This window comes from Poecilia latipinna, unplaced genomic scaffold (genome assembly GCF_001443285.1).
Source record: "Poecilia latipinna isolate Pla-1442-1.1 unplaced genomic scaffold, P_latipinna-1.0 Scaffold43, whole genome shotgun sequence".
Taxonomy (NCBI): Eukaryota; Metazoa; Chordata; class Actinopteri; order Cyprinodontiformes; family Poeciliidae; genus Poecilia; species Poecilia latipinna.
In genome coordinates, this window is record NW_015112659.1 from 350,084 (window position 1) to 375,187 (window position 25,104).

Consider the following 25,104-nt stretch of genomic DNA (forward strand, 5'->3'; position numbering starts at 1 on the left):
TGAATGTAATATTCAATCCCATGATGTGTGTATTTAAAATCACCAACAGTACAATTTTTATAGGGCGACCGTAGTCTTGTTACACATTCTCCATCAGATTTAGGTCTGGATTTTGATTATTTAACACATTAATATGCTTTTGGTCTGGCTCTGGTGATATGATAGGTGATGCTGTCCTACTGGAAGGTGAAAATCCACCCCAGGCCCAGTTGTTTGTTGCTTCTAAAAGGTTTTAAACTATATTAGAAATTTGGGGGTGAAATCTGCACTCTAAGTCTAATGCACACAACCATGATTGTGAAGCAGCAGATCATATGACACTGACTGACCCTTGAACTCAGCTGGTTTAGAGGCACAAGAGTGAGTGGCTAATGGGGATTGGCGAGCGAGATAAAAGGAGGCAAATTGCACCTCTTTGTGTCTGAGTCCAACAAAACTCAGCAATGGTGAATCCATTACAAGTGAGAAACTCTGTGTCCCCTACCTGACCTGAAACCGGTAACTCTGTGCCAGAAGAGTCTGGAATAGAGATACGAGTAATGACAGATATGCGGTCGATGTAGATGCAGGAAATGTGGACATGATGGGCTACTGACTGACGAAGTTAAAATGGAGGGAAATTAGGGAATATATTATGAAGATCAGCTTTAAAGTGTAGAGTAAATATGAAAGATCTCCTGTTACTAAGTAGAGTGCTTTGCTCAGAACATGACTTTAACAGCTTGTCCAGCCATGAAGACATTGCCTGAAATAATCCGACTATGAGCAGCATGGAGGTCTGTGTGTAAAACCTCATCTACGACAATCCCCAGGAATCACTTGGCAGAGCAGACACTTCATAAAATCACTTCAGTTTCTCTCTGTGACTTTGAAGATTAGATCTGGAAGGAGAGGCAGATGACAACTACTTGCCATGTTTCACTTGGCAAATCAGTGGATTTCTGCTGCGTAGCTTTGCTTTTGCTACATTAGCAGGGTTTCTCTCTGAGGGCTGGAGCGATAACACATGGCAGACTCCCACCATTATGTAGCCTCCAAAATATGAAAACTGTTATGTTTCTGGTCCTTTTCCACTCAAAACACATTTAGTTATTTTGAAATACTTTGCATGCATGGCAGACAGAAGAATGGTGACTGAGAGGTAAATATTCTTAGCTTGTGCTCCACCAACCGTTGCATAATATTACATGTGAAGTTTTATATCTGCAAAAAAAAAAATATTCAACCATGCATAGAGTTTCATGGCCAGAACAGTAAAAACCAAAAATGGAGAAGTACGTTTTCAGACAGCGGAAAGTTGTGCAGCAAAATCTCATGAAACATATTCACCTGAACCTGGCAAAGGACACCGATCACATCCATTTCCCCAGGCTTTGCCCACACGACTGCAGCAGCATATCTGCTTAGTGATGTGATTGACAAGAGGCAGAGAGCATGTTCCTGACGACACTGACCGGTAGCACGAGGCCCTGTGGTCAGACACTGCCTTGTCAGCTGAGGAGACGTCAGAAGATCTGTTAGGTTCTACAAACTCGTATCAGGAAACATTTTTTTTTTTTTTTTTTTTTTTTTTTTTTTTTGCGTTTAGACTCAGAAAAATGATCGAAGACAAAAAAAAGCAATGCTTACAGACACAGTGGCTTCTGGCAGCATCCAACATATAACCTGGCTTACAAGTACACCTGTAGCTTCCTTTGGTATTGAGACATTCAGCGTTCTTACATATCCCTGGCAACAGGCACTCATTGATGTCTGCAAAAAAAACAACAAAAAAAAAACACACAGTTCGTTAGTCATCCAGCAAGGAGCACGTTCTAATTCTGGAAAAACCATGAAGTCACTTCTGAACTCAAATTGAACTTCCTAAATAAACTTTATACATCAGATTTAGAGTTCTGTATTTCACTGGGAATACACAAAGTTTTCGTGCTGCAGATCAGCAGAGATGATGAAAGTAAAAGGAAAGACTTCATTTGAAGGCATTAAAACATTCACAACAGATTTTGAGTCTGCTGAGAGCCGATGAAACCTGGAAGCATTACGGTTCTGCAGTTGCTTATAATCAAAAAAGGAGCGATGATGACGTGGAGACAAGCAAAAATAATAATAAAAAATCTCTTCTAAAGAATATCTGAGGAGATTTTCAAACACAATAACGGACTTATGGTCTATTTCTTTTTATCAACAGCTGCACAAGGATAATAAAAATTAATGAATGCTGTTGGAACTTATAAAAATAAAAAAAAATAAAACAATATTGTCCAGGTTGATACCTGTAAGAATCAGAGCTAGGCAGCTCTGGTTGAGATGAATCCTTGGAGCAATAGCAATCAGATGATGATGAAGATCTGATGATGTGAGACTTCAAGCTAATTGTTGAGTTTGACTCTGATGTTCCCCAGGCCACACAAAGACACGAATGGTTTTCAGGATTCAGTCAACACAATTTTGTTTAGATAGGTTTCCATATAACACTAGTAAGTGCTACACTGTGTGAGTCACTTCACCTACCTTCATGACATGCTACTAGAGGGGCACTGTCATTCATCCAGTATTTAAAATGACAAGTGAACATTTAAGTTCTAATCAATTCTGAATTGAACTTTCCCAAATGCTTGTTCTCTGATTGGAGAAATTTTGACAAGTGTCTTAGCTGTATTGTTAAAAAAAATAAATAAATAAATAAAATAAAAAAGGGACTGGACTGTATCTTTGTGGCGTAAAGTGACCTTTCCTGCACCTGCACCTGTAACAATACCCTGTTTAATGGCTGTGGAATCGCTATGCTTAATTGGCCAGCAAACTGGTCTTTATGAAAAACCCAAAATCTACAAAGTCATGTAAAAGAAGACGACATACATCGGAGCCAATATTAAGTTGAGCTGAAGACCATTATTAAAGCAACTTGAGCTGAAACCTGAGTTTACCACTCCAGGTGTAGCGGTTCAGCAAAAGGACCAAGGAGTGAGTTAAACGATGCATGCTCTGTAGGCATCCCACAGAGAATTGAATTTGGGGTTTTCACTGTAAATCATAATCAAAAAATGCACAAAAACAATTACAGCACAATGTGTGTAATGAATACAAGCAGTATACGAGTTTCAGAGAATGATTGGATTTCTAAGGCAAAATACCCTTTTGCCAATATTTGGATTTACTGAGATTTTACCTGTAGTTGGTACTGGCAAGATATATTATTTTCTACATGTTTTGCTGCAATGACAAAAGTATGTCTGGAGATAATAAAATATCACATTAGATTCTGCTATAAACCCACGTACAAATTACACATAGGCATTTACTTGCTAAATTATCCCTAAATCACATACAACTTCGAAGGTGTACTGTAGAACACAACTGAAGGATAAGTTTTAATATAAAACTGTCAAACCAAGAATAAAAACATGCAAAAAATGGAGGTATTTCTAAGAACTCTGATAAGTTTACTTCAGCGTTTTCTGATGCCATCGGAGGTACAATAATGTTCAATGCTCCCTTTTGAATGTAGTTTGATAAAGATATAAGAAATTTAATCACAAAAGAAATGCATCGGCGCTAAGCTTTATCTAATGTCTGCCAGCCATTTTAAATAAAGTGTCTAGTATTTTAACAGCTTCTCAAGTTTATATTTACAAGTGAAAGCTGAAGGAGGAGCTTGTCTGCTCTTGAATCACTGAATGAAATGTATGCAGTCCGGTTGATATGCCAGGCAGGAGCATGGGGGACATATTTGAGGTGCTTAGTCATGCAGTCCCACTGGGACCAGGCAAAGTTTGTTGTGTCGGTGTGTTAAACAAAGACTATATCATTAGGTCTTTTCCCATGGCTCTGATAACTGCAACCCGACGGCCTGCCACCGCAAATTTTCCCCAATTCTAATTAATCTGCTCTTGTTTGGTTGTTTTGCTTCCTGCTGGAAAATGTGAGCTTATAAGGGATTAGAAGCTGATAAATTCTGAAGAATGAGCAAATCCAAGGAATGCCACAAAGTTTGTTTTGTTTCTTGTGGTTTCTTCTTTTCTGTCTTTTCCTTTTACGCTGTTCTTTTTTTTTTATCTCCACAGAGGTCCAAACTTTCAATCAATGGGTGACCTTATTCTTCCTGAGCCTCCAGCATCTATTTTATCACAGCATAAATATACCACTGTATAAGCTATCTATTTGGATGAGTCCAGGTGGAGCACATGCTGTAAAGACAATTAAAGAAGGGAGCTGGCCTCCCTTCATCTACAAATACCTTTGGTCAGTGTTGTGAGTGCAGGTGCTGCAGTGACTTTAAGTTTAAGCAGCATCCGGTCAGAGTTCAGGTCAGCCGTCGTCACATGAGGTCTTCAATGCGCCGTTCAGCCGGGTCTCAGATTAGCGTTATTGTTACAGTCTGCTGCTGGGAAGACTGGGATTGAAACTGACTTTCATGACAACCTGTCATGGCCAGAACTAATTTCAAGATGTGTTTTGAGTTTACGCTTGGTAGCTCATGCTTGGTGTAAGTAGCTTTTAACATGATTGTTTTTACAGTCTAATTGCGAGTGAAGAGGCATGTTCACCAAGTGTCAAACAGTTTCTGTGACCTTGTTTCATCTCGCCTCCTCTTGACATTTGGGAAATGCAGTCACTTGTAGGATTATTTAAGAACAACAGCAGGAAAGTTTTCGACATCAGGCTTCTTTTTTCCCTAGTATCAGGTGTAATCAGGGTTCTTGCACATATTTTATGAAAAAAAAAAAACTCCAGAAAGCAATTTTCAGATGTCTCAACTCTTCACGCCTGTTTTAAGATGCATATAAAATGGTTCGTATAAGATCATGCAATATATTTCTATGGACAAGTTTTAAATATTGAACTTGTCCAATATTAGGCAAGTTAAATATATATAAATTTCTATATATAGAAGTCTTTAAAGGACTTCAATATATATAAGGAAGGGAAGAAAGAAGATGGATAAGAGGGAAACAGAAGGAGTCTATGGCTACGATGGTAGAAGGCAGAAATTAATCAGCGAAGGAATAAAAGATGAAAAGAAGGAACGCTTCAAACCAGACAAAACAACTGGATCCAAAAAGGACATCTATTTAAAGACTGTCAACAGTGGTTAACAAACAGCCATCGTTGGGAAACATAACAGGCAAATTAATATTGATACATCAGGCAGTAGTTACGATGATGAATGTCAAATGTGAGTGTTTTAAATTTGCTGCTAGCTTTTATTTAGATTATCCAAAACGTCAAGAGAATTATGTAAGACTCCTATAAACTGTCCTTTGATGTGGCACATGAGTAATACGACCTTCTACCAGTGCAAGTTTACTACCCACAACAAAGCCTGTGCTTGCATTTCTGTGGGCCTTTCATCCAACAAGCACAGCTACAAATGGCCAATTCAGCTGGTCAAGTTTCCCCATGGCAGCATTTGAAGATAAGGAATCATCTCTGAAGTCAGAATGCTCACACAGGCCCCGAAGGACGTCTCCAGGCAGGATGTCAGTGACTGGAGCATGTGCACACATACAGATTGTTTAAAAAAGAATCCATACCCATCAATTCTCCCAGATTTTTGTCACATTACAACCAGAAGTTTTGCTTCAGACTGGATGCCTTCCATCCAGTCTGAGTCATTTTGCGAATAAAATTAGGTATGGAGCTGTGATTTCAGCAAAAGGTGGTTCAAAAAACAAAACAGAAAAACACTTAAGTTTGTGGTTCCAACATGAAACGAAGTGAAACATTTTAAGAGGCATGAATACTTTTGCAAGCCCCTGTAGCAACAGTAGATGAGGCCTAATATTCAATATGAGACAAGCATTCCCCTGTTCCAATAAAACACACAAGAAGCAGCTGAAAATAGAAGCCACACTGGGGCATGCTCGACGCCATTCTGAGAGCAATGAAAACCTTTCACATGAAGCATTTTTTTGTCCTTTTGGCTGGTGGGGGTGATACGAGAAACTGAAACACAACAGCTACACAGGATAGAGACTTTAAAGCAATTCAGTAAATATTATGGCTAACTGTCAGCGATGGGTTGTTTGGAACAGAAGTGACTGGGAGAAAGAAACAGCTTGAAACAATCATAAAAGAAAAGTATTAAAAATACAAAAACACATTTCACCAAATGTTGGCTGGACAACGTACTACTGGAAAATAAATCTGCACTTGTACAAGCAAGGCCTTGCAATGTGGAGTGTTGTCTGTGCTCAGGATATCAAAGAAAACATCCCTAAATCTGGGTAGATGAGGGATGAACTTGCTGAACCAGATGGTGAGATCTGTCATGGAGGTGTCCAAATCGGCCCACTGAAGCATTATGTTATTATACTCCATAGGCTTCAGTAAGCACTGCCCCTTGGATTATGACACTGTTAATCAAGTCAGTGGCACAGCTCTAAGCAGACTGTTTTTGTTATTCTACGCATCGACATCAGTTGTCAGAGTTGGCCCTTAGATCAAGCTGTGCAGTTTTTCCTTTGATTTTCGGACTTCGCTTATTTACTAAGACCATGAACAAATAGAAATGCTCTGAATACGTTAGCAAGGGACTATCCACAGAGCTGACACTGTGGATGGTTACTGCTTCTCGGACCATAAAGCCAGCTGATAATTTGCCATCCCCATGATGCTCAGAGAGAACCCTGTATGTGGGATCTTTGAAGTTTGTTGCCGCACACAGATGGATTGCTTTGCTGGCTTTCACGCTGGTTTTATTCTCTTGGAACATTTATAAACGGCAGATCAACTAAATGCAACAAAAACTCTACTAAAGGGGTGGTATGTATTTTCCAGGCACATAGTGTCCTTTTATAACATAATCAAGTATGTTCTTCAGATGTTATAAAAATGCCGTTTATGTCAAACACGACTTAAAAGAAATTTGAGTTTGTAATTTGGTACCTTGAAATTGGGCCTCTGTCTCTTTAAGAAGCTCCTATTCTTTCTATGGCAAGGCAATTAGAATTACGGCTAACTACACTCACAAAATGACTTTTTCAACATATTTTTTGACTTACCTTGACAGTGTGTGATGTTCATTCGTTTAAAACCTTTGGGACACTCCACTTGTCCATTAGCAATCACTGCATATGCTGCAAACAGGGAAAAAATGCATTGCTTAGCAAAGTAAAAACTTCACAGTGAAAACAATATATATATATATATATATATATATATATAAAATATAATATACCAGTCTGCTGCTTTTCACAAATGTTTAAGTCCACTGAACTTTTCCAAATTTCATATTACAACCTTACATTTCAGTGTTTTTCACAGTGATTTAGTTCATAATTCTGAGATAAAAGAAAGGGGATTAATAGTTTTTGAGTTTTGAATAAAAGACTAAAAAGTGTGATGTGTCTTTGTTTTCAGCCCCCTTTACTCTGACCCCCAAAAATAAAATCCAGTGCAGTTAGTTGCCTTTAGAAGTCAACTAATTAGCAAAATATTAATTATAACATACTGCCAATCATGGTGTTCTGTGAAAGCTCCAGAGATTTTCTTTTAGAGCATTAGTCAACAAACAGCTTTCAGGAAGACTAAGGAAAACAGCAGACATGTCAGGATAAAGCTGCAGACGATTTTAAAGTAGTGTTACGTTACACGTAATGGCTTTTTACCTGGCCCATTGTAACTTTTGAGAATCTGCTGAGGTTAACAGTTTAGGATACAACTATTAGTTGCGCACACCATAAATTTAGTCTTTCTGCAAATGATAATTGTTGCGTGAAAATCGTAACAAGTAGGATTTAAATTTTTCCACAAGCTATGCAGGAGACAGCAAACGTGTGGAAAAATGTGCTCTGGTTTACATGAGACCAACCAGAAACTGGGGCAGAGGTTAACCTTTCAGCAGGATAAACATTTTGAAAACAACGCATTTGTGTCTTTTTTGTACTACTATTTCTTTTACTTTTGCTACTTTTTCTTGGCTTGCCATACCGTCCCAAGGCAAAGTCACTACCTGAACTGAGCAACAGGAAATCTATGTGTTGCTATCTAAATGTGAACCTTGAGGAACCTTGAGAGAGTAATTATATTAAAACTGATTCTCCTGTTAATATTTTTATAAAACAGTGCAGCTAAGCAGCAAGCAGATTTAACAATGCTTGACATCATCAACTGGAAAATATCCACTAGTCTTCTTTCGTCAGGGAATATGAAGTTAATGTTTAAGTCAGAAATGTGTTGAGGAAGTCCTGACCTTTATCATCGACCACACTGATGATATACATTAAAATAGTGCTCTAACTCTGAACAGAAAGAATGATGATTGACCTACAGTTTTCTGTAAATTGATTGGCCAGGGCTTATTTTTACGTTTGTTTTTTTTTTTTTTGGCCAGAACAGTAAAAATCTAATGGTGTGTGTCATTCTGATGTGTACATTAGAAGTTCACGGAGGTGCCAGAGTAAACAACCCAGAGTGTCTGTTGATGCCTCGATGGGGTCGGCTGTCAATGTCAGAGGTCTGAAAACATGTTGTCATGGCTTGCCTGGCGGGCAGTCAAGCCTTGGCATGCTTCATTTAGCTCACAGACCGGTCAATGCAACTATCATATGGCAAAAACTGACTCTGTGTTTCAGCAAGAGTGTGTGTGTGTGTGTGTGTCTGCATGTTTGACGGGGACTGGTGAGTGTGCAGGGTTTTGTGCATCTGTGCAGAAACAGAATCAATATTGGTGGCAGAACCTTCTGTGATATAAACTGAGATGACAGGTTTGTCTGCATTTCATGATAAAATATCCAATGCCTGATTTCTGAGAGGAAAATGTGCACATGGTTGAAAAGAGGTGAAAGGATTGATGATGGGTTTATTAGCAAGACAGAAAAGTTTCTCATTGTTATTGTCCATTCATATTACCATCACAAACTCAGGAGGCTTAAAGAAGCTGGTCCTACTCTCAATAGTCTTTTTTTATTATTATTTACACCCCCACAAAAGTATTTCTTCTTTATAAAGTAGTACACTCACTGAGAAAGTATAAAACTAGAAAAGTAATTTTCCATTTTAGGAAACAATTTTGACAAACAATCAGAGTCAAAAGTTGGCGCATGCAGTTGAACTCATTAAAATAAAACTTTCCCAGCAGGGAAACGATCAGGAACACAAACACAAAACCAGAACCATAACTTAATGGTTTGGATAAGTGCATTTCATGTGTTAAAATGACCAACTCAAAGTTCAGGCCTCAATCTAATTGAGAATTTGCGGTGAGACTTAAAATTTTACTATCTCCATCAAGTCTTGCACTTGTTATTGCAGAAAAAGATGCTTCTATAGAGTAGATTACATATTACTAATATGCAATAGCATATTACATTTTTTAAAGATTTTCATTTCTAAAAAAGTCTGGAAATCAAACTTTCCTTCCACTTTACATACACTTAGTCTTTGCAGAAACACAAAATTTATGTTAAAATTCCTAATTTGTTACATAGCATGAATATGAACTGGACAAAAGTGAACATCTATGCTTCTGAACATCTATTGCATCAAGTCAATATATTTCCTTCAATTTCCTAAATGAAAATTACAGTAAATGCATCTATAATCCAAACTTACATAACACAGATTTTATGTTCTCCTTTTGGTTTTTGTCTGCTTTATTCTGCATATACTATTTAGTTTTAGGCTGGCTATGTCATGTGGTTTTCTTAGTCCTCACATTCCTGCTTTTTTTTTTTCTGAAAGCCCACCCTCAGTATCCACCACACCCATCCATGACAGACCGGACCAAAAGTAATGCCTTGCTTTGAATCTGATGCCAGGGCAACGAAAGTGAGAAAACAAACTTGACGTATGTCATAAACGACGCAATCACTGATTTACCAGCAAAAAGAACGCAACTCTTCCCTTTTGGAGTCTTTAGGGAGAGTTAGATGGCGTTTGTGACTACATGTTGACAGAAAGGTGGATCTAAATGATGTAAAGGGCCATCTGGATCCTTAGCAAGTCCAGACAGAGTGGCATATTCTCTTTCATCATTACACATTAAAAGCAACACTGTTTATAGCAAACAATCAGTGCTTTTTGAGCCTTTTCAAACACGTTTGAGTAAAATAACACCCTGCAATCTGTCACAATGCTGTCTCATTTTACCAGGGCTTACTGGAATGTCTGGCACATGGAGGCTCTTTGGGAATAGGGTCCTGGAAGTTGTGTTATGGTCCTGCTGTGACCCGGTCGACCGAGCAGGGTCAGTGTACCTGAGGACTGACGGAGCAGAAGTGGGTCAGGATGAGGGAGGCAGCCTGAAAAGCGAGTGAGAGGTGGGGGCGGATGTGTCAAAGTAATGCCTCTCATCCTGTCCATCCATCCCCTCATCATCCTCAACACCCTGATAATCCTACTCAGAGGATTCAGAGTAATTAGTTGTTGTGTTGGAGCGACGGGCATGTCTTCCTGCAGCGATGGGATCAGGGAAATTCAGACCTGAGTGACAGAAATATGCATGTGCCAAGGGAAGCCCAGTAGGGGAGGCCGCTGTGTCTCAATAAAGCTTATTAGCAGGCAGAAAAAGACCTTTGCAGGCAGTGGGAACTTCAATGTTTCAAGAGAAAAACTTGATCCTAATTTTCAGGAAGCAAGAGGCTTCCTAAAATTTATTTCCATATATTATTTGGCAGATGGAGCTCAACATTTCCTCATGTGTGCCCTAAGAGTGGCTGTTACTGGAGTTCAGTTTGGTACATATTTATTGCTCCCCGGGGGCAATTTGTTTGCAGAGTGTCAAAAACCAGCTGCTGAGCTTCAGCACACAGATGCCATCAATGACCTGACTTCAAACTGGCTGCCTTTCTATGTTTTTCTAAAAACATACAGAGTTCTTGCTGTTTTCAATTACACAAGTACTTTAAAGCAATGGTTCTCAAACTTGTATGGCAAATCCCTGCAGTAAAAACTAGGTTCTCCAAGTACCACCATACTGGCATAGTAGGACTTGGCCTTTTTCTCAGTTTGCTCTGTTGCAGTATGAGAGTAAAAAAAATTGAACTGCATGAACTGCATGAGTCATGTAAACCATTTTACTGAGAAGCTAAAATTTCCCAATTTCAACCTGAGGAAAACAAAAGAAAGGCCCCATGAAGTCAAAAACCAAGTGGGAGACCCTGAGGTTTCTTGCCAAACCTAACATTAAAATCCAATATGGCTACATTATGTACCCACAGGTATAGCTTAATTGCAGTCTGGAGGAATTTTCTTTTCAGTAATCAAATTATAACATACACTCTGGCCAGTTTATAAGGTATGTTTATTCAACTGATTATTAACACAAATAGCAAATTGTAATGAAGAAGTTCAAAGTGAGCTTCAGCATGGAGAAGAAATTGAAATCGACTTTTACTGTGGCATGGCTGTTGGTGCCAGATGGGCTGGCCTGACTGATTTAGCACCAGCAGATCTACTGGTATAAAGAAAGAGAAATATCCAATGAATGGCATTTGTACAGACAAATATCCCTTGTTCATGTCAGAGTTTAGAGGACAAATGGGTTGGTATTATACGTATGTGGGAGATCCTCTTTGAATGCATGGAGACAAAAGTGCTCATACTGTCAACTACAGTAGACAGGCTCACCAAAATTGGACAATATCAAATTTCAAAAACCTTGCCTGCTTCAATGCGTCTCGATGGTAGCTGTAACATTCAGATGGTACGGTCAGAGTTTGACATAAACAACATAAAAGTATGGCCCAATTCCACATTGTACCAACATTTTAAGGTAGTTGTGGTAGTATAATGTTGACGGGGATATGTTCTTTCATGGAATACAATGGGTCTGTAAGTGTTAACAGAGCATTGTTTCAAATGCCACAACCTACTGAAATAGTTTTCTGACCACGTCATGCCTTTAAGACCTCATGTTGCTATTGTCTACAAATGCAGAAAAATGCATAATCTAGCTGGGTCTCTGGCAATAACAAATTGGCAAATTACAACACCTTTCTGAATTTGGAACTGGACTGCTGTTGAAGTGGGCTTGATGTCATTCCCAGATCTACAAGGAATTTTCAAAATGACACGACATACTTTTGAGAAGCAATGATCTACATGATCGAAAAACTAGAGAAGCAATGATCTACATGATCGAAAAACTAACCTTTGTGGTTTCTTTATGGCCAGCACACACACTGCACATTTATTTTAAAAACAATTATGCTAAATTGGGCCCGTGAATACCACCAATGGTAAACAAAATGCCACAAGTGGCACTTCCACCATAGTTTGACAACCGCTGCTTTAAACCAAATAAAAACCTGTTGCTGAGTCTTGAGTCTGACGATGGTTCCCAAGCTTCAATCTAAAATCATGTGTGTAGAAAATATAGAGCTGCTCAGGCAGTGGTTTGCAAGAGTGAGCTCAAGCTGCGCATCATTAGGGTCACTCATTTGTGTCTGTCACTTGGAGGACAGACAAAAATCTATCAATTCTTGTCTATCCATTTAGCCTTGCCCAACAAAAGATGTTGTCACCCCTCACTAATTTCTTGTCTCCATTCAATTGTGTTATGCATTCCATTGGGGAATATTCAATAATATTTGCTTACATTCTCTGACCTGAAAGTGTTATTCAAATTCCTTCAGGGGCTCATGATTGCATGTGATGTACTAACTTGAATGAGGAGAAATCCTTTATTTCTTGCTTTGATATAAACATACTTTTTTTTTTCAATAAACAGCCCTGAACCTTAATATGAATGAAAAGACAGCCTATAGGCACTGAAAGAAGAAACATAAGGGTGGGAAAACCAGCAAACTGAGACGGGAGATGTGAATTCAGGTAATTTGTGCTCCCAAGCGGTCCAGAAATCTTTAATAGTTGAATTTATTGGAATGTATCTGTAGACCTCCCAGTTTTTAGGCTGTTCTTCTAAGACGACAGAGCGCCTTGGTCCATCAATCAGAGGCCTGAGGGCTTTTTGCCAGCTTCTCAGGAGACTTGCTTACAGACAACCACACTTTCTCACTTAGCAGGATGGAAAACTTGAGAATGTGTAGAAGGAAGGATACAGGATAAAAACACAGGACAGAAATGGGAGACACCCTCGTTTACCCATCTTAGCAGGGGCAACCTTGTAGGAAAGCCAAGACCTACTTTGAATCCAATCCAAAGATTTGATCTCAAACAAGCTATTAGAGAATGAAGGGCAAATACAGCTCATCTAGAAAATGTTTAGTTTCTTGGAGTTTTAGCCAGAACTTTCTTTAGAACAAAAAAAGTGCAGGAGAAAGTTTTTTACTCCAAAAACAGAAATTACTGACACAGTCAGCACTTACCAAACAGGTGGAGCCATATAATATGAAATGTGTTTAATGAGTCCCTGCTATTGAAACTAATTGAGGTTCATCTGTTGGATAAACACACGGAGTTAACATTAACATCCTTGATGACACTGACAATCTAAAACCTACAAAAGGCCGCTTTAGTTTGATCGTTTCAATACTAACATATTCAGTGGAGTCAGCCTACAACACATGTACGACAGAAGCAAACAGTCTTTGATAAACAACACAACTCTTTACCTAAAACATGCTATTTTTCTTTTCATTAAGTTATGCATCGTCATCTTTTGCACATAGTTTGACAATTTAGTTTAAGAGCAACAGAGATACTGATGACAGTGTGAGCCACATCAAACACATTTGAACCAGACACACATTCCTTTATAATCTCCAACTCACTGTGGAATATTAACCACCTGGGATCCTTCCAGGAGAAAGCATACCACAGTGCATTCCTGTTCCTTAACTTAGCTTGGCTCCAATTAAGATATGGCTTGCAAATTTCATATTCATCTTCCTCCAACTGGGATTAATTTCTCATCTCGATTAGGTCTCCTCAACCGTGATTAGCCATGCTGCTGCCCAGCTAATAGCCTCATCATTCGAGCTGTGAAGGAATGTCACTATGTCAACATCAGTGGATAAAATATTGTCAGAGGCATGTGACGTCTCTATCAAATTACAATGAGAAGCTGTCGTGGAGTTGTTCCAACGCATGTGTTCTGTTTCAGAGGCCAAGTAATCCCTTCTTCTTCTTTTTTTTTTTAGCTTATTTGGCTGTTAACAAGTATTCATGTTTGATCATAGCTAATGGAATTAGGAAGCACAAGCTCTGGCCCTCTGTGGAGGTAAATTGGATGTTTTGGGAATTGATGGAACATCTCATAAGGATGAGTTCATGGGGAAAATCTGGAAGTGGTGGCGCTCCGTTGACCCTTACATCAGCTTCATCTGACTGATCACAACTGAACCTTGTAGTGAACAGAATCCCCACTACAGATTTTTCCTGTGAAATGTTGACAGAAAGTTTTATATTGAGAGATATTTTCTTACATAAGAACAAGAAACAATAAGAATCTATATTTTTAGGTGAAAAATAGCAATGGGTGAGTACGACAGAAGTGTACAAATTGGAAAAGAGCCAATTGACTTCATCCTCACTGCAGAAAGGCACAAATAGAAGAGATCAAAATATAAACCCCATGACTCTCAGTTACAGAGCTAGAAAAATCGAGCACTCCTGTGGGTGGGTTACGTTACTTTTTGCCTTGAAGACATCTGATGTGAAGCCTCCCACTAATGCTGTGACTCTCCTCCGGGGAGAGTCACAGGGAGGATGCTACTCATCACTGACAATTGCAGAAACAAATTGCTTGTGAAACCCCAATAACATACAGTAAGGGAGGGGTTGCCAGTGTGCTTACATGAAGTCAGGCTCGGTCAGACTTGGGCCAAAGCAATTTGATGGTACTGCTAAAAATGTTTTATTAGTATCCAAATCCAAGAATCTCTACACTAGTTTCATAAATTGCAATTATACAACGAGTTTGGAACTAAGTGCAGGCCTGTTTTGTTACTCCACCTCTTCATGTCAGCCAGAAGGATGGCTTTAACTACAGCTTGTTCTGCTTGATCTGGATCTCATTACTGCAGGAATCCTCAGCATGTGACTTTTAAAGGTCCTGGCTCCTGAAGGCTTCGTCTCCCAGTAAGACGGGACAGACTGGCATTCTTACCTCCAGAATGGCCACTCTCCTTCACGTACACAAACCCACAGCAATTGCCACAACTACAACATAAAATCCTTGTTCTGTAATGGTGAAAAATGTCCTGCTTTGTAACAAAGAGCAGTGAAATGCTTGTACAAAACTTCCCAGACACACCCAGACTGCAACAGAAGCAATGAGTTTCTAACAGTGGGTCAAATGAAACCCACGTAAATATTCGGACTTTAATGTGGAGACAGGAAAGAAAAACTAAATCCCCAAACTCTATTAAACTGTGCTTACACCAGCATCTTCTTTGCATATAAAAAGATGATGTGCCCTCAGTCAGTGGTACATTTTGCGACTGGCAATAAACCGGCCAATGGCACCATTGCACGCCTAGACACAAGCTGAGCTTTTATGGCATAATTATCACATACTCAATGGGAGATGCATGAGGCTTGTATAAGGATATAAGACTTCTCTCAATGCTAAAAGCTCACAGCTCAGCTGACACATTCAGAGTGAAAAAAAAAAAAAAAAAAGAATATGATCATTTTTCAGAGGCTGCTCTAGTGTCCAAACTACACAATTCCTGATTGGTCCGAGAACAATGCACTAGAGCTTAATAATAAATCCAAGCACTAAACTGAGAACAATAACACTGAGAGGAAATTCAAAGTATTTATCATGTTGAATTTTCCTTTAAGGCCTTTGGGACACGGTACATGACTTCATTTTGACTTAAGTTTTTCCTTTCTAACATTCCCTTTATTCTTTTTGTGTCTTTCTGTGTGTGACCCTTGAGCCTACAGCATGTTACCTCCCCAAAAACAGCCACAAAAAGGAGCAATCAGGGTATTCACTCTTTCTTCACCCCCAAAACATCAAAGGAAGAGGGAGAGGAAAACATCTGGGAGCCAAAAGAGATCACACTGAAGACACAGAAAGAGCGGGACTGAGGCAGGCTGAGGGGGAGCCAAGAAGGAACGGATAGACAACTATTATTGATGGAGGAGACTGAGAGAGTGTGTATCTGCTTCTGATTAAGGTCCAGTCAAACACGGTTCAGGCATGGTGCATATGTGGGCATTGCCATATGATTAAGAATACTGTAAGACAAATGAATCTCCAGTGCGAGGACAAATAGTGAATCCCAATGCCGTTTGGAGCTGTCAGACCGAGTGGCCAGCCCTCGTTTAATGTGGACAGAGTTGCCACCCACCCAGTGTGCCGGCATGCAGCCACCCAGCTGCTTTTCCTCAAACCTACCACAGCTCAAGTTGGAGAGTCCTTCATTTCCTCACTGTTAAAGGCCACACTGGATCTTTCTGCCCACAAGATCGGTGGTGTGCCTGCCAGGACCTCATCAGTATGCTAAATGTGTTTTTATTTGCAGCCAGGGTTTGGTTTTATGAAAGTGAAAACCATTTCAGTTGAACCCCTGGATGCAAGAGTGAGAAACCGTTCTCAGAAAGATTGTTTTCTATCTATGATCATCAAAGTTAATTTGAGTCTCAAGTCTTCGAGGTATAAGTCCAAGTCAAATCTAAAGTATATAAAGGGTAAGTCCAAATTAAGACTCATAATTTTGTGGGGCAAGTTCATGTCAAATCTCAACTCTAAGAGGCGAAGTCCAAATTAAGTCTCAAGTCTTTCAAGAATAAGTCAAAATCAAGTTACAGCCTGTTCAGGCTGAAGACCAACTCAAATTTCAATGTGGCGTCCAGGTCAAGTCTTAAGTCTTATGACTTAAGACTTGACAAAATCAAAGTTTAAAATTGATTTTTAAAGAGCAAATACAAGTAGAGTCTAAAATTAAAAGTTAACTCCCAAGTGCTGAAGGGGTAACTCCAAGTTGTCTCACATCTTTGAAGAGCAGGTTGATTTCAAAACACAAGTCTTCAATGGACAAATCCAAATTAAATCTCAGGTTTTTAAGAGGCAAGTCCAAGTCAAGTTATGAGTCTTTAAAAGCCAAGTCAAAGTAAGGTCTCCAGTTTCTGAGGCCCAAGTCCAAGTAAAGTCTCAATTCTTTGATGGCTAAGTTCAAATCGTCTCAGTTTTTAAAGGGTAACACCAAGTCCATTAGGGGTCAATTCTTCAATCTTTAGTGGAAAGTCCAAGTCTGGTTTCTAATCTTGTCCAAGTCACGTGTCAAGTCTTTGAACTACAAACTCAACACAAGTTTTTAGTCCTTGAGGGACAAGTTCAAGCTTAGAATGAAACATTTGAATGGAAAGTCAAAGTCAATTTATTTATGAGACTTAAACTAATTTATATGTCATTATATTATATTAAATTAAGAGTTTTGATAAACAATTTATGAAGGACGGACATTGGCATCAAAAAGTTTATTAAAAATAGTTGTTAGTTAATTTCTGAAAACTAGAGAAACAAGCAAGACAAACAGGAGTATAGAAAGTGTATAGAAAACAGGTTACGCATCAGATTTTAAAATGTTGTATAACCAAACTCTAAAAATGAAAACACTGTCATTCTGACTGATTCTAAACTGAAGGATTACCTGGTTTGGTTGGGCACTTTTGGCACTTGTTCAAACCCCATGACGCCCCCACACTTCCACAGCAATCATCCTGTTTGGTTAGGCCTGGCAGAGGTTTGCCACACTGCAATGACATACAGCTGTGTTAGATCTGTGAAGTAAGTTTGATAGGATCACATGTCTGAGCATGCGTGATTGTTTATGCCTGCGTGTTTGTGCACTGGCAAGGTTATATGTGTAGCTGATTCAGAATGTGCTTGATGAAAACATTTCTCCAAGTTCAGAGTGAACTGGATACATAAGCCATCTATGAACCTCTTTGTGTGCCACATTAAGGTATTTGGTAAAAAAAAAAAAAAAAAAAAAAAAAAAAAAAAAAAAAAAAAAAAAAAAAAGAGAGAGAGAGAGAAGAGAGACTCCCAAAGTGTATTTATTAGATTTTTAGCTAATACCTGTGATGTAACACGAAAGATTTCCTTTGGGAAACATGATTTCTTTCTGGCAGAAAGGAGGGGAAAACTTTATTCAAATGATTTCTTGTGCTTCTTTTATGCCCAGATTCTGCTTCTTTTTTGACATTATGACTCGAAAGTTCAATTTCAAGCTCCCATTAAACCCAATTAGAGAAAATGAGATCTAATACTGGAGGAAAAAAAAACAAACAAAAAACAACTTCATTGTTGGCCAATACTTTGTTGCAACTGCATAGCTAAAGAGCAAAGTGCATCAAAGTGAATAAATGCTATACTAGCCATCACATTAGATAGTGATAGTGATGCATCTACTTTTCTTATCTGGGTTACATTTGCAATTTCCATACTTTATTCTTATTGTAAGCCTTAAAATAGATTTTGAAGGGGATTAAATATGAGCCAGTAAAATTGTGTAAATTTTTAGCCTGGCTTATTAGATGGTTAACATAAAATTCAATAATTGTTCAATTGTAACATTAGCCATGTTTGATGGTAACAATTCCCACCAAAATGATTTCCATTTTTGCAAAAGGTTGCTCAACCATTAGCTCTTCTCATTCTTAGCTAACAAAGGTTTCATGGATGCAAAGGAGGACCAAAGAGAAGAAAGAGAAGGACACAGTTCAAGCCGTCTCCTCTCTACCAAGTTATTGGCCAGTGTACATAAGACATTGATAACCAAAATAAATCCTTCTCATGGGTTGTCTGTCTTTTTCATACCACAGATCTCAGAGAATGCAAAAAAATCTGAAAGTAAAATAACTTTCCCCACTGTCCTCTGCAACATGAGGGTAATGCTCCAAGATGACCAAGTGATGACAGTTTAAACACTGCCTTTTTAAGGCTTAACATAATACCTGTCCATCTACTGTTTCCTGAAAGCATCTGCCAACGTGTCCATTCTGGAGGATGGAAGTTGTACCGTGGCCATTCCAGTGGCCATTGCCGTGTGCGAGTCTGCCGTTATGTTCACTCGTGTATTCGTGTCCGTTTCCAGGCTGGGAGCGCTGCTGGACAGAGTGAGCCCCATCTGTGGTGGCTGGTCTCTGTCCAGGCTGGACTCGAGCTACTTGGTGAACCTGGACCTCGGCCTCTGGCGGGTGTTGTATGTGGACGTTCACCAGCGACGGGTGGAGAGACACTTGGGACAGAGATTCCCAGAGTTTACACAAAACATTGGATAGTTTACATTTTAAGATGTACAATATTATAAGTAGAAGCATAAACATCCAAGGCATACCACTTGTATTTACATTCTCCAATTTTTGAGCTATCAGCTAACATCGACCACAAACTTGTTCAACAAACACTTGCTTCATCTGCAAATTATGAGATCTGGAGTAGACCGACAATTTCTGGCAGTGAACAACTACGCAACAAGGAGAACACAAAGAGTTTGGGATTTTCTGGTTTAAATCAAATCAATTTAAATACCAAAAACAGATTTACTGTAGAGCTTAGAAGATGTTGCAATGTCTAAAACGAGCCCTTTTGTCTTTCTGACAGAAGGGGAAGCATCTATCTTCAGGGAGTGCCAGGGTTTTTTCCCAGAATCCTGACCCACTCTCATAAATCATAATCTTCTAGACAGAGTGCAACGTCCAAGTAAAAGACGCAGATTTTATCAAGCGTCCCTAACAAGCCTCTGCCTCTGTTTGAATAAGCGCACACACACAAAATGGAAAATTTATGTGCAGTGACAAAACAACATGGACATTTGTCTCCTTAATTAACTTAATATGCTTCTATTTACTGTTCAGCAGATTCAGATACCAACAGAGATAACATTATTAAATGGGGGAGAAAAATAAACACCTAACTCCAAAGGGGGAATAGTGAAGAAGCAAATCTTTATTTATATATTTAAAAGATCGCAATGTCTCAGCTCTGTTACTGATAACCACTGCTGTTATGATAAAAGAAGCCTTATCCAAACTATGTGAGGACTTCCACTGAGTCATCCATTAGTTCATTTGCTTAAAATAGAGCCTGGCCTCCACAGCTGTCCCACAGAAGCAGAGCTCCACATTGTACACAGTGCTGAAAATCAAAAATGAGCCCTCTGAGAATTTAAAAGAGAAGTGTTTGCGTCAAACTTAGTGATGATAGTCGAGATACGACCGATTTGATCCAATATTATATTGCACCCCAGACTGATGTCATTCCTGGATCAGACATTGGGCTGAAGGCGACTGGTCCAGATGCCATAGCCCTGTGTGGCTGGGCGTTTGCAGTGACATCACAAAAAGTTGAATGGCTCTAAGGTAACAAATGTTTACAAAATAGAAAATACAGCAAGAGTTAGATACTATATGGCTCTTAACCTCAATAAGAGCTATAATTGTCAATAAAAGTAGTTAAAACAGTTTTTAAAAATACAGCTATAATATCTTGTTGACTTTATCTGTTAGAAAATGTAAAATAGAAGATATTTCTTGACTTGACTTTCTTTACGCTGAAATAGCAAATTCCCTTTGAGCTATTTGACAGTACCTCGCTCAGTTGCTTCCTGATGTTACAGTTAGTTTTCCTCTCAGTGCTGCTGGTGAAAATCACCAAGAAAAGTTTTTTATTTTAGCCACAATTTGATTTGAACTGGACAATTATAAACAAGAAAGTGTTTTAAATCAGATTAACTGTTCTAATTAAAAGTGAGGTAGCGTTAGAAATATAATTGTCTTCAACTGCTATCAAAGTTTTGCTTCTTATCTCCATTTATCAAGAGTTACTTTGACTAGAAATATTTTATATTTTCTGTTCATGGAAAGAACCATTAGATAATCTCTAAATACCAACCAATGCAGATGTGATATTGGATTAAATGTTCATTACATAGAGTTCACAATAAAGCCTCTGAGATAAACTGTAATCACACTCAACAGAGATGCCAAGAGACTAGTCTACTACTACATATCAACTGGTCATAATCTTTAAACAGACTCTTGCTTAAAAGATTCAAAACTATCTCTTTAAAGTCCATCTTAAAATAAATTCAAACAGAACACAATGTCATCTTTTTGAAAGTATGTTTACCATGCTGATTGGAGAGTGGCAAAGTGTAGGTGGAATGGGAAGGTGATTTCGCTGCCTGGTGGCTCGCATCCTTGCGGCTGTGAGGAGTGGGTCTGGGAGGCGGCGGTGCTGGTAGGTGGCAAAACTTTCCCGTTGAATTCGATGGGCACCAACACAGGTCCCTGCCAATGCATCGGCCTCCGTTCATGCAGGGGATTTGACAGAAGACTGCGGAGAAGGAGCACAAAGTGAATGACAGGAAATTACAACACTGCAAATTTTAATTGGATGATTTTCAACCACAAAGATTAGGTAATAGGAAAGAGAAGGGGCAGCACTAATAGGAAGGGCATGTTTCTAAGGTTTCCACTTGGTAGGATTTGTTTGCAAACAGTAGGCAGTGGTCATGCTGTTTCCCACCAGGCGCCTCATTTCAGGTGACATTTATAAAATTTCAACTTTGTCCCTCATGCCTCTCCTTTCATATAGGATCCTGAATAATACTCTGTCTGCAGTTTGATTTATTGGTTGCAATTCTTCATGAAGAGAAAAAAAAACCCCAGCACTTGCCAGATGTGCTGCTTTCTCAAACCCTTTTGTCTTTTGGCTTAAGGGATGAGTGCCTTGTAAACCCTCTGCTTACCCGGACCTGCTCCCACCTACAGATTTGCTCTGACAACCTCAAAACATCAAAGAAAGTCAAAATTTAAAAATCTATTCATCCATAATGAACAAAGAACATAGTAGGACATAAATAAGTGTAAAAGGGACATTTTTCAGTTCTACAGTAAGGAAATCTGTGGGTCGCCTTTAAGGACTGTATCCACATATTACGAGATGAAAGAGTCTCATTGCAGCAGAATCCTGCTGTGAACTGCATCCTCTCTGTCTCTTTGAGGCAGCCAGTTTCACATTAACAAGGTGTAAACAGGGACTGTGGAGAGTCTGGACAGTCTTGATGGCATGCTGGGAAATGAGCTCCCTGTCAACCAACATTAACAGCAGTGGCACTGCAGGGGTATCCAAGAGCGGGCAATGGCATAAAAATAGAAAAATATCAACAAATATCAGGGCTTAGAATGGAATGTTTAAACAGACACGACAGAAAAAAGAACATAGTGTTAGGAAATTCACAAGAGTCAAAAAGAGAGCCAGACGTTAAGGCTAAAGCAGGTCAGACACACAGGAAGGCCTCCTGCGATTCAACATGCTGGCTAAATTATCAGCTGAAGGAGGCCATTAAAAGGCAATGTGTTTGTGCTGCTCTGTTCTGTGCCAGATCAGTTCCAGCCTGGCATTAACTATTTTTGGACCAACATAGTGTTGACGACTCTGTCTGACCATTCAGGAGTCTCTAAACAAAAACACTTTTCACTTTGCAACCAGATTTCCAAAGAGTCTATTTCTTAAAGGAAGAGGGGATGAATCAAGAAAGCCTGTTGTAATCGTGCAAGCAGAGTTTATTGCACCATGCATCAAACATAACAACAAGATGAAATAGTTGACATTCCTGGACATCCATGCACACCCCAAGGAATTACAGCATTTGAGCTTATGCTCTTTAAACACGTGCCTTTATGTAATCAGAGGAGATTTCTGGAAATTCGGCAGGGGCGGATATAAGCACACTGTTGAGGGAGGTTGCTGAGGCGTGGGGAATGTAATATTTTGGGAGGCTTCTGTTAAAAGTGTTTGGAATATCAATGCCTTATACTATAATCCTTTTTAATGGGACTGTAAATCTACAGCAACAGCCTGTTTATACTTCATAAGCCAGCGAGATTTGCAGTTAAGATCTTAAATTGAGGACTGGTTTACTGCTACCTGTTTGCATAAATTAAACACATTGCGAAACCCTTAATAGACATTTATCAATTTACTATTTTTCTCAAATAAAAATCCTTCTTTCCAATTTTATGTTATACCAGCACAAGGTAGTCCATAATTGTGAAATGAAGGGAAAAATGTTCATGGTTTTCTTTCTTCTTTATTTTTGAACTGAAAATACTTTTTAAAAAGCTGCTATGCACATTTGTATTCAATCCCCTCGACAATGACACCCATGAACAAAACTGTAACCAATTGCTTTCAAAGTCCACCTGTGTGTAATTTCACCTCAATATAATTAAAGCTGTTCTGTGAAGACCTCAAAGGTCAAAGGTCTAGAGAACACTAGTGAACATGTAACTCATAAAGACCAACGAACCAACCAGAAAGGTCAGGAATGATGTTGTGGAGAAGATTAAAGGGAGGCTAGTCTATAAAATAGCTCTGTTTAATCCGCCATCTGATAATGGAATATGAGTATGACACCTCTGTAAGCATACCAATACAAGCCCGTTGACCTGAACTGACAGGATGGGAAAGGAGAGGAAATCATCGATATGCAACGCTGTCAAGAGGCTCATGTTGGGTCTGGAGGAACTGCAGTGATTCAAAGTTCAGGCAGACAAATATGTTGATAGGAGAACCATTGGCTGTGACTCAAATACATCTGGATTCCACGGAAGAGTGGAAAGAAAAAAAGTTATTGTTTAACAAAAGCCATCGGAAATTTGCAACGAGCCACTTAGAGGAAACAGTAAACATGTAAGAAGGTGATCTTGTCAGATGAGACTAAAACTAATCACACATCCTCCTGACCAAACAATCACTATCATAAAAAAACGGGACAACAGGATCCTGTGTAGGCATGTTTTTCTTCAGCGAGGGATCAGGTAAACTGGTCAATACAGAAAAGACGGGGGATGGATCTAAATACCGGGTGGTATTAGAAGAAAACTTGGTCGAGGATGCTAGAAACTTGAAACTGGGGTGAAGGTTCACCTTCCCGCAGGACAATGACCCCAATATGTCAATGCATCATGAATATCAGAATGCCACATACATGCTTAAATACAATAATGAATCCATGGAAAGACTTGAAATCGAATGTTTAGAGATGTCCTCCATTTAATCTGACTGGATTAAGCAATTTTTGCAAACAAAAATGAGCAAAATGTCATTCTATAATGAGCGAACCTAGTAGACTAGAGACATACAATAAACTGATGAAAACCTACGAAAGGCCTCACTTTTCAGATTTCACAATAATGCACAACCGTGTGTTGATCAATCACACAAAATCTTGATTAAATACATTGAAATTGGTGAGTAAAACATAAAGTATGTGCTGCCCTCCTCCAACCAATAAAAATGAAAACAAATCGAGAGATAAAATGCTGGGCAGTGTTGCACAAAGCACGCAAGATACTCTCACTTCCTCAAGAACAATCAGGGGACACCTAGTCAACATATGGGTGTACCAATTCCCAGATGACTGCTTACTCATAAAACAAAGAAAAAAAAAAATCAATTGAACTGAGAAACGTAAGATGTGGCACAAATAAAAATACCACTTGTCTGAGACACAAACAGCTTTTTCAACTAATCTCCTCCTATTAATTATTCTTAGCTAGATCCCTAAAACTGATGAAAAAAACAAGAAGCTTGCAGGGGTTGGGACCCCCTTGCCCTGCTGGCACTGACCACCCCCTCCCTTCCCATGGACACTGTTCTGTGTGAATTTGGAACAAAGCCCTCTGGATAAATGGCAGGTTTAATGTAATCCCCATAAAATCCTGTTCATGCTGCTACTCTTTCTCTCGTTCTGCCTCTCCGTCGATTCTTTCACTCGCTTCTGCTCTCCCAGGGAGCACGTTAAATGGTTAACAGCAGGGCCAACCACAAGGTGCAAACCACAAAGAGATGGGGCTAAGTGCTGGGAGCGTGGGACCACCAACTCCACGTGTGTGTCTATGAAGAGAGATTAGCCCCATTTTACAGTGCTTTTCTACTGCTTTCTCAGTTTTGTTTTTTTTCTCCTATAAAGTACGTTTTTAATTTAGAGCTCAAGCTTAACCTACGTCACTCTCCTTGTTCGTTGAGCTTAGTGTTCGGAACAGACAGCATGCTACTGGGAATCCATTTTGTCAAGCTCACCTCATAAAAGAGGAATGAGATATCAGAATGGAGACGCATGTAAAGTGTGTGCGTAATGGAAAGTAAACAAAAGAGACAGGCAAAAAAAAAAAAGTAACAAACCCCCCCCCCCCCCCCACCCCCCCCCCCCCACCCCCCCACCCCCCAAC

General features: G+C 39.2%; 1 protein-coding gene across 1 annotated transcript in view; it reads right to left on the reverse strand.

The window, feature by feature from the left end:
- The window catches only part of LOC106957585 (latent-transforming growth factor beta-binding protein 2), a 125,448-nt gene that overhangs the window by 55,194 nt on the left and 45,150 nt on the right, over positions 1–25,104 (reverse strand). Inside the window, 6 exon segments of the mRNA XM_015048975.1 lie at positions 1,330–1,494; positions 1,630–1,752; positions 7,005–7,079; positions 17,511–17,613; positions 18,820–19,103; positions 20,996–21,202. Of these exon segments, the coding sequence (XP_014904461.1) occupies positions 1,330–1,494; positions 1,630–1,752; positions 7,005–7,079; positions 17,511–17,613; positions 18,820–19,103; positions 20,996–21,202 (957 nt within the window).